Genomic DNA, 10,914 nt, shown 5'->3' with positions numbered 1-10,914 from the left:
GGGGGATTCTAGCTCGCTCATCTCAGGTGATCAATTACACGGAGTTGAGAAGTCCGGTTTGTACTCTCAGGAGGGGACCATTTAAACTTTTCTTCTCTTTGTGCTATGATTTACTATAACATGTGTAAAAGTCAGAGTACTTACTGCCTTAGCTTCCTCCAGAGCTTCCATCATATCTTCTGAGAAAACAAGCTGCGTGATCAAAACATTAGTAACTGCTACAAATGCATGGACTGTGATAAGCACACAATGAAGCCTTGAATCCAATATCATAATGTGCTACCTCAGTGAGCAATTTGTCGAAGCGAGCCTCAACAGCCTTCCCTATGCACTCATAGCATTTATCCTTGTAGCCCTTTCCCTGGGTCTTTGATTTCTCTTGGGTGCTATTTCTTGGGGTAGATGCTGCCCCTGCACCTTTTCTGCCAGAGTGAACCAAAATCGTCATCAGTCCATAGGAGATAACCTCACAAAAGAAGTACTACTTTGCAAGGTTCTCACATATGTTCTGGTTAGTGGTTTATCAATATTCAATAGACATCTAACAAACAATAGACTGAAAAGGCACAGTTGTATAAGACCATTAGACCAAGTGGTGGGACACGACGGAAAAGCAAATACAATATAGGCGATTCAGCAAGCTTGTAGAAAGCAAGCAAGTCGACTACAGCCACACAATGGCTCCAAAAGATAACCATTACAAAAAAGAAGAAAATAGGCAAGGTTGTGCAAAAGATAATATGATAGCTTGAGTTAATTGATCTGTCAACCCAAATCTAGCCAGTCTGCAGTTTTAACTACTCCCTCCGTTCCTAAATATAAGTCTTTTTAGAGATTACACTATGGACTACATACGGAGCAAAATGATTGAATCCACACACTAAAATATGTCTATATACATCTGTATGTAGTTTGTAGTGGAATCTCTAAAAAGACTTACATTTAGGAACAGATGGAGTATATGTATATGTGAAACAGTACATCATACAATGACCATATGGACAATATACTACAACAGCTGACATGTTTCCTGCCCCCTTTGCAGATCGTGAATTCATTTACTGGATCCAGGCACAAGTTCATGGATGAGCGATTTCTTATCTGAACACGAAGTGCCTAAGTACTACTCCTATCTTATGTGCATTTAAGCTAGCACAAAAGTAAAGGGCATGATGACTAATAAAAGATGCAGTGTCCAAAAAGATGTTATAACTTTGCTACTCAAACATGAAACTGAACATACTGCCTATTGGATCCAGGCACAAGTTCATGGATGAGCGATTTCTTATCTGAACACTAAGTGCCTAAGTACCACTCCTATCTAATGTGCATTTAAGCTAGCACAAAAGTAAAGGGCATGATGACTAATAAAAGATGCAGTGTCCAAAAAGATGTTATAACTTTGCTACTCAAACATGAAACTGTATGAAATCATACTGCCTATTGGAACTGGAAGTGCAGAAAGATGTTCTATAGAAGAAGAAAAGTAGTGTACTTTGTCGTTCTACGTTGGTTTGCTATTGTCGCCATGGCGCCTGCACCCTCAGCCTCAGCTGCTTCCTCTGCAACTTGTTGGTCTATGATCTCTTGCATTTCAACAACCCTGACATAAGAATTTGAGTTTGTACGATCATGTGCAGTAATATATGTGTGTGAACTAAAAGATAAACAGGAAACGAAGACAATACAACTCCTTTTCTGACCCCAAAAAATGTTATATTTCCAGTATATTTTCCCTGATCACAGATCAGAACTGATAAGAAGCGCAAATTGTCCCTCCTTAAAAGTAATGATGGGGAAACAGTATTCAACCACTCACTTCAACATTGACGTGTTAAAAATAATTTAAGTACATGGTAAGGATAAGCTATACCTTAGAGCTCGGACCAACGTCTGAGGGCTGCAAAAGGTAAAGAAAGAGAAAGTATAAATACTAGGGTGTACTCCACATGTATGCCTTTAATAATAATTAGAGCATGCACATGCATCTTAGTTCACCCTCGGAATATTGATCACCCATATTTTGGAAAAAATATACAATTAAAAATTGATAAAGTATGAACAGAACTTGTTTAAGAAAACTCTCATTCTATTGAAATGATGTGTTATAGTCGCACAAGAAGATGTACCATGATACACCAGAGTTATATACTTATCATATTTGCAGCAAACCCCCGAGCGACAGCCCCATGCTTAACAGTAAAAGTTAAACAGTCAAGATAACAGTGGTTCAAACATAGAATTGCCTTGGTGTCTCCGACTCTACATTCTTTGCTTCATGTTAGACCAAGGATTTCAAGACTTGCCTCATCCTTACTACAATTTGAATTTTGTCTTGCTTAATCTTTCAAAAAATTAAAGCTATCATTTCATCAGGTCTATTCTGCCTCTTGCAAGCTTCATTTAGTACATTCCACAAAGCAGATATGAAGAATTCAAGATGGAACAAGAATACAAGGATGCCAACAAAACATCGCCTAGTTTTTATAACATGTGTATAAGACGATTCAGACATTTACCATGTTAATAAAAAAGTCAAAGTTCATATAACAAAACTCAGTACCTCTCTTTTGAAAGTTTAAAGAAGTTAGCAATATGTTCCCATAATGTCTTTTCAAATGTTTCCCATGATCGATCAACATCTTCAAAGTATTCTCTGTGGGAAGAAAAAGAACCGTCATGTGATTTACACATATGAATTTCATTGCAATACAGGCAACAGGCAAGATTTAAATAACATATATGGCTTATCCTAACAGCATTTAATATCATACTGCAGGCAATTTCACTTATACAAACTGTCTTAGAAAAGACCCATTGTGCCGATCTTATAAATCTAACATGTCGTCCTAATGTGGATCCATAGAGGGTCATAAGTTTGCTTTCTTACACTAGTGTTTATTAGTCTTTACTAGGTCAGCGGTTATAGTACTTTGACTTCTGCAATGGTATCATACAAGATTGATGATAAATAAGCTACTCCCTCCGATCCATATTACTTGTCGCTCAAACGGATGTATCTAGCACTAAAGTACGTCTAGATACGTCCATTTGAGCGACAAGTAGTATGGATCGGAGGGAGTACATGTTTTACAGATGGACGGAAATTCAAAAATAAACAGTGGTAGTTTATTACCAGTTGCATATGCAGTCAGTAGAAGTTTCTTTTAAACACTACTGCCATGTTTGATATTTGAGCTTATGATGAACCAAACCTCGGTTAAAAATGCTTACCTCATTCTAACAAGAAAGGCAACGGTCAAGGAAAACTAGGGATGATACGTCGCATAATTATCAATGGTACCTAGTTATACAGATTAAGAGAGGGGGTCCCACCTCAATCGGCCAACTTCTTCCTTATGAGATCCAGCAGCAGCTAAAGCAAAACGCCTCTTTCCATCAAGAGCTGTTAATCTCTAATTTCATCACAGGCAAGATCATAGAGAAGTCAGATGACTAGAACATGACCATTATGGTTATCCAATTGTTGTGTTAATTGACAAGCCAAAGAAGAAGAAACAACCTCGTAAGTGTGAATCAACTCTTTGTCATCGCTCAAGGAGTCACGTGCTGCAGCTGCTTCAACAGAAATAGACATCATACCTCCTACATCCTACCACACATTGACGATCACTATATCAATTTTTCGTGCTCAATAACTTGGTTAGCTCAACCTATTGGTAAGTTAGAAAGTATACTTAACACATAGCAAGTAGAGTCATAGTACAATGCTATTGTTAAATTAAGGTCAGCAGTCAGCAAACCTTTAAAGTTGTGTTCAGGTTGTTTCTTGCATTGCTAAGGAGCTTGATCCTGTCATGATTCTCGATTAATGTTTGACACTCCTGACACAACCTGCCGTCATTGTTGATGATAAATAGAGCTGTAAGAAATTAAGGAAAACATACGTGCAGCCTCGAGAAGTGACAAGCATGTGGAAAGGTGAAAACCAAGATAACAAGCTTACTTGTCTATATCTATGAAGTTCTCACGTAGACTGTTTATTGTTTGTTGGGATATCGCAAGAGCGTCGATGCCAGCATGAGCTTGCTCGACCTGTCAATTTTGAAATATATTCACAAAAGGTATTCATCATCAAGCAGACAGACATGAAGGGCGCAAATGATTGGATCAGAAACTGTAACTTAGGCAGACTCCAGCTGATCAATAATGGTATTCAAATGAGTAAGTTTGGCAGGTCATAGTAGATATCAAATTGTACCTGTTCTGCCACCATTGAACTCAGTTGAGTATCATTTGTCTGAAGAATTTGTAACAAATAGTCAGACAATCAGGAGGTGTATAAAATGATTCAAATAGTAAACATATTCATAATATCTCAATGGTAATCTTTGTATGTCAGTATCCTTTTGACACATGGCGTCTTGTTTTTTACTTTCATGTAAAAAATAGCCATATTTATACCAAAAAATAAGAAATACTTTTGAATGAAATGTGAACTCAAATTCAGGCGCTGACAGCCCATGCCATATTAACAGTTATGGCTTGCTTGCGTCTCAACTGGTGGTAGTACGCATTTGAGCAGGAACGGCGCATCCGCACAGAAGATACAGATAACCCATGAAGAATTATTGTTTTTCGAGAGAGAAATAACCCATGAGGACTTGAAGCTATAAGTCACAGCCCCGGCTTCAGCTACCGAAAAATTCTGACTACCGAAAAGGACTAGCAGAAATCATGTGAGACTTGGTCAAAATCCAAAAAATGCAGGCTCAGCTGAACCTGGAAGATCATATAAGCATTTCCTCAAGCATCATCAGTTCGCACGAACGGCTTGCTTGTGCTGAGACCCCTCGAACAATTCCCGCACCTTAAGCAAGCGCAATTGTGCATAAATAGCTAGTCATCGATCGTAATTTAGCTATTAAATCTAATCATCACAATCTGAGAACAATATCCTTCCGCGATCCCAGCACGAACTCAACCGCAGCAGAATCACGGGGCCAGAGGCAAACAGCTCCATTGTAAGGTCATTCGGAGCGAGCGATTTTTTCAGCGGAATGCAGGAGCCATTCGGGGAGAATTTTTGAGGGTGCATGCCTACCAGCGTCTACAGTTTCACCGAATCTACTCGCCCGCCACTTGAGATGAGATTCCGCCACAATTGGCCGCGCCCGGCAGCGAAGGAGCGGACCCGCGGCGGGTCCGAGGGCGGGGGAGGGGGGAGGGAGGGATCGCGTGGCGTCACCTGCTGCCGCGAGAGGTAGTCGGCCTTGATGGAGGCGATGGAGGAGAGGAGGTCCTGGGACGGGAGCAGCTTGGCCACCTCGCGCACCGCGGCCTCCTTGGCCTCGATGCCCAGATCCTCCATGACCCGCTGGCGCCGGCCGGCCGCCCGCGCGCCGCCGCCCTAGGCGCCTTGGCCTCCTCCGAATCGAGGCGGGCGGGAGGGAGGAGCTCGGCGGAACGGTGGGAGAGGTGGGCGCGGGGGGACGGGGGAACGGAGATCGCGACCAAGGCGTGGTCGGGTGTGGTGTGTTTAACCGGAAGGACGGGTGAGAGAGATCTGACACTTTCTTTCGACGAAACTCACTTCGCTCATAAACTCCACTGCCATCTCGTTGTTTTCTTCCAAAAAATCAAAAAAGAAAAGAGTCTGCGTCTGGTCCTTGGATAGCATTTTCGTTTCACAAATGACGGAGATTCATCAGGCGCAGACCGCGTGGTGTAATTTCGGCCTGGGAGAAGGCGAGGGGTGCAATATACACACTTTCTTTTCTGCGAAGCTCACTTTGTAATACTCCTAGCGGTATTTATTTCATTTTATTTTGCGGGAAAAAAACTTTTCATCTATTCCTCACAGTACAAAGAACATCAAAGATTAAAAAAATACACCCATATCCATAGACCACCTAGCGGTGACTACAAGCGCTAAAGCGGGCCGAAGTCGAGCCACCATCATCGCCCCGATCCCGGCAAATCTTATTGTAGTACAGTCGAAAAGTCGGCGTGCTAAGACCCCAATGGATCAACACATCAAAAACAACAACCACCGTCGATGAAGAGAAACATAGATCGGAATGATCCAGCTTGTAGACACATGAACACAGACGAACGAAGACCGGATCCACACAGGTCCGCTGAAGACAAACACCGACCGAATCCCGCGAGATGCCAGAGACACGTCTCCATACATCCTCCGACGACACGGGACGCCATCACCGGGACAAGGGCTAGGCGGGGATAATTTTATTCCATCTTCAGAGAGTCGCCGCCACTTCGCCTTCCTAAGCACGGCACAAACCTAAACGGATTTAGACAAAAACCTAAAAATGAAGCATGAGCCCTTCCATTGACAAAGTCCGGGATCCACCGAGCCTCATGGCCCTAAGGCCACAAAAGATGAAGCAGGTCGCCTACAGGCGCTGGCGGAAGGCAAGGAAATCCTAGACACCTGGGAGCACTTCTTTCTTTTTATGGGAGAAAGAAAACATCCTTACTTATTATTTACAAGTTTTTATATGTCAAAACTCAACGATTTTTCTCTTTTTTATAAACATCATTACCCCGTTGGTTCTCCAAATACTCTCCCATTTAGCTAAAGTTTAATCCAAATCTCTTTGCAAAATCAGCATCTAGTCCTTGAAAACGAGTTTTTACAAATGACCCGTGAAGATTATGTTGTGAAATAGTATTCGCTCTTCTGGATGTTCTGTTGTTTTATTTCATTTTAATTTTATAATTTTGTGCATTCAGTTTTTTAACACAAAGTTGTTCACAAATGAAAAAAAAGACAAATCTCTTATGGTTCTAGTTTAATAATGCTAACAAATTTAGTTCGTGAACTTTTCAGATGCTAGATTTTTGCATAAATATTCATCAGTTAGCGTCCAGGCGCCTTTTTGTGGCATTTATCTTTTCAAGCAACACGGCGAGAGCAAAAAGGGTGTGAAATCTTTGAACTTCTTTTGACTTGACTTTTCATACAACTTACAAAAAAATGTTTATCTTAGTTGTTGATTGGTTCTCGTAACTAGGAGGATGGAAAATCCAACGCTTCTTTTTGAGAAAATGTGTCTGGACCCCGATCCTAAGTTACACCGATCTAGCATGTAACACTTCATATCACTTTGCAGCCTCACGCACGGTATTCCCACGGGTGCCACCTTACCTGGCCCGGGACCGTTTGCGCCTTTTGGCTCACGTATATGATAGTGCAGCTAGCATCCATATGACAAAGAATCCGGGCTGACATGGCTAGTCGTGAACCCAAAGTGGCACTAACTTACAGGGACAGGCATACATGACCCAACAACGAACGTGTCGGTCATCAGCGAGTGAATCCGGGCTGTAGCAACTGGGCTAGCAGGACTCCGGTAAACCGGGCTGTAGTAGGCTAACAGGACTCCGGTAGACACCGCGAGACATTTCCCTGAAGGGACAGACACAGGAACGAAGAAGGACACATGCCGGCCAGCCTAAGTGTTCCGGAGTAGTAGCAAGCTACCAAGGCTCAGTGGAAGCACTAGGAGACATTTCCCGGTAAGAGAGGCTACTAAGGATAAACAACTAGATAGTCAGATCCCACACATATCAAGCATTTCAATAACATACACACAATATGCTCGATATGTGCAAATACAACGTGGCATCACAAGATGACTCCACAACTCAAGTACTTATATTCAATAGGCTCCGAGGAGCGAGATATTACAAACAGGGGTCTCATGACCCAACATTCAGAGCATACAAGTCAAAGCACATGCGGAAGCTTAACATGTCTGAGTACAGACATCTACAAATGAAAAAGGCTGAGAAGCCTGACTATCTACCAGATCCTACCGGGGGCACAAGATCGTAGGTGAGGTAACAAGCTAAACATCGAAGTCCACGTGGAATTACTACCAAGACTGAAGTCTCTCTGCAAAAACATAAAATTGGCAAACGTGAGTACAAATGTACCCAGCAAGACTTACATCAGAACTATCTACATATACATCATTATCAACAAAGGGGATGGTGGGGTTTAACTGCAGCAAGCCAGCTTTGACTCGGTGGCTATCCTGAACTACGACTACAAGTAACTCTTTTGAGGTGGCGCACACGAGTCCACATATTCACCATTCAATACACCACTATGGATCCGCTCCCGTCTCCCTACGAGAACGCCATCCATAGCACTCACACTTATCTTGCGTATTTTAGAGTATCCACTTTCACTTGTCTATGAACTGTTATAGGCAACCCAAAAGTCCTTTACCGCGGACACGGCTATTCGAATAGATGATGTTAACCCTGCAGGGGTGTACTTCTTCATACATGTTTCCACCACTTAGCGTCTGCACACGACATGTGCTCGGCAGACTTCAAGCGAAAGCCGACGTGGGTGTAGACCACGACCTACCTAAACACTCAAGTCTCTAGTCCAGGTTTATCGCCTATTCAGGTTCCATCCGCAGGGAGTCCGGCCGAGGTTTCCACATACGGCCCCGAACGACGTGTACAGGGTTCCGTGACACCAAACGGGCGCCCGGTATACCCGGCCACGTGCCTACCGCATCACAGCTCACCCCTCCGGTCAGCGCTGCGCACGGCCTCCAGCATACTACAAACACCAGAAACTACTTGCAACTCCTGGACAGAGGACAAGGGTGATTAAGAAGTCGAGCGGGGTCATATTTCAGGGCCCAATGCATGGTAGTAGCTGAATCATGGATCACAAACACAAAACTCAGTTCCTGAGGACGACTTCAATGAGACAACCCACCATGTACTCCTACATGGCCTCTCATCAATACCTTTACCAAATCGTGTTCACACACTTAGCTCATACACAATAGGACATGTTCACACGCCTCTGATTCATCCCCGATGAATCAGACCTGACTCAACTCTAAGCAGTAGCAGGCATGACAAACAAGCACGAATGAGTAGGCACAACAAGGATCAAACAACTCCTACTCATGCTAGTGGGGTTCATCTATTTACTGTGGCAATGACAGGTCATGCAGAGGATAAAGGGGTTCAGCTACCGCAGCAAGTAACAGATGAATCGGTGTTGTCCTAATGCAGTAAAAGAGAGCAGGAGCGAGAGAGTAGGATTGTATCAGAATGAACAAGGGGGTTTTGCTTGCCTGGCACTTCTGAAGATAGAATATTTCTTCATTGGTTTCATTGATCACATCGTCGGTATCACGTCTATCGAGAGGGGACAAATACCGGCAACACAGAAGGAAACATAATCAATGCAATGCACAATATGATGCATGATCATGACATGGCAAAATGAGTGTGTTTTAGCTAATGCAACTTGTAAGTGCATCTAGTGCCATCCCTAGTTGGTTTTGAAGTATTGACGACAAAGTTGGTTGAGGGACTAATGCGTTTGTGAGAATTGCAGGATAACGCAGGTAGTGTCCCTCATTGATTCGGTTTACCTACCGGAGATGACCCCTAAAAATGTATGAAGGCATTGAAGACAATGGTGGTATGAGAAGATATTCATATTGAAGACTATGACATGAGAAGACATTGCGTGAAGACTATGGAGCGCGAAGACTGTGTGGTTTCGTTGTTTCCTTTTCTTCTTTGTTGAGTCATAGGAACCACCGTACTGTTAAGTGGGGTCCAAGTGAACTAAGTCAGAGTGACTGAAGTGATGCTCAACCCAAATCCTATGTCTTCGAGCGAAGACAATGAGAGCAAATCTTATCCAGAGCTGGATGAGTCAGCTTTGCTTGTAGCCCAAGTAAAGTTGCCGCGTGTGTTTGAAACCTGACCGTTGGAACACGTGTCAGTTCCTTAGTGACCCAGGGTCATTTCGGACAAATCAGGTCGGGTTGCCTTGTGGCTATAAATAGCCCACCCCCTACACCATAAATTGGTGGCTGCTCAGAGTTAGTACACAGGTTTTGTCGTTTTGAGAGCAACCCACCTCGAAGCCTTTGAGAGAGAAATCCTTGCGAGGACAAAGCCCAAACACCCAGAGCCAAAAAGTGTTAGGCATCACTGAAGTCTTTCTGTCTGTGTGACCTGAAGACTTATTACACTTGAGGACTGTGAATCCTCCAGCCGGTTAGGCATCGCGTTCTGAGCATCCAAGAGTCATTGTGGATTGCCGGTGAACAAAGTCTGTGAAGGTTTGGAAGTCTACCTTGAAGACTTACCAGAGTGATTGGGCGAGGACTGGGTGTACTTAGCTCAAGGGGAATAAGGTGAAGACACTGTCTTCTGAGTTAAATCTCAGCCTCCCTAACCAGACGTACAGTTGTCACAGCAACTGGAACTAGTCCAACAAATCATGTGTCTTCAACAAGCGACTGGTTCTATCCCTTTCCATCCTTTACTTAAGTTTGTCTTCGTGAAGTCACTGCCTATCTGTGTATCTGTTTGACTTCATTGCTTGACTACTACTGTTGATTGGCTTCACCCTATCTTCCATCCTGATCCTTACTACTTAGCTGCTATTAGTCCTGTACTTTCACATCATTGCATATTTGACTATGGCTTGCTTATGGTAGTTTATCTTCCACTGCATATCAACTAGGTCATTTCTGTTGTTTGTCTTCGAAACTTCTAAGTTTTGAAGACTTTCATAAAAATCGCCTATTCACCCCCCCCCTCTAGTCGATACTAGCACTTTCAATTGGTATCAGAGCAAGGTACTCCCTTGTTCTGTGTGATTCGGTTTAACCACCAGGAGTTTCAGCTATGTCGACTGCAGGGATAATCAAAGTCTCCGCTGCTTGTCCGGTGTTCGATGGAACTGAATATCCCTACTGGAAGAATAAGATGCGCATGCATCTTGAAGCCATTGATGTCGATCTCTGGTATGTCATCAAGAACGGCGTTCCCAAAACTGGTGAAGGTGTCACCCCCACTAATGTCAAGAAGTTCATTCAACTGGACTCTACTTCAAAGAACATCATCTGTGGTCATCTGACCAAAGGACAG

General features: G+C 43.1%; 1 protein-coding gene across 1 annotated transcript in view; it reads right to left on the bottom strand.

Annotated features, from left to right (window-relative positions):
* Positions 1-5,513, bottom strand: part of LOC119322269 (exocyst complex component SEC6-like) — a 12,146-nt gene extending 6,633 nt beyond the window's left edge. Inside the window, exons 1-11 of the mRNA XM_037595768.1 lie at positions 5,210-5,513; positions 4,223-4,261; positions 3,968-4,056; positions 3,765-3,855; positions 3,524-3,613; positions 3,337-3,416; positions 2,564-2,656; positions 1,874-1,900; positions 1,496-1,603; positions 284-422; positions 145-192 (exon numbers count right to left, since the gene is read on the bottom strand). Coding sequence (XP_037451665.1) covers positions 145-192; positions 284-422; positions 1,496-1,603; positions 1,874-1,900; positions 2,564-2,656; positions 3,337-3,416; positions 3,524-3,613; positions 3,765-3,855; positions 3,968-4,056; positions 4,223-4,261; positions 5,210-5,332 — 927 coding nt within the window. The 5' untranslated portion in view covers positions 5,333-5,513. The remainder of the gene's footprint in view (positions 1-144; positions 193-283; positions 423-1,495; positions 1,604-1,873; positions 1,901-2,563; positions 2,657-3,336; positions 3,417-3,523; positions 3,614-3,764; positions 3,856-3,967; positions 4,057-4,222; positions 4,262-5,209) is intronic.
* Positions 5,514-10,914: the final 5,401 nt, after the last annotated feature.

The sequence above is a fragment of the Triticum dicoccoides genome, chromosome 6B, assembly GCF_002162155.2.
Source record: "Triticum dicoccoides isolate Atlit2015 ecotype Zavitan chromosome 6B, WEW_v2.0, whole genome shotgun sequence".
Lineage (NCBI taxonomy): Eukaryota > Viridiplantae > Streptophyta > Magnoliopsida > Poales > Poaceae > Triticum > Triticum dicoccoides.
This window is presented reverse-complemented; position numbering and strand designations above follow the sequence as displayed.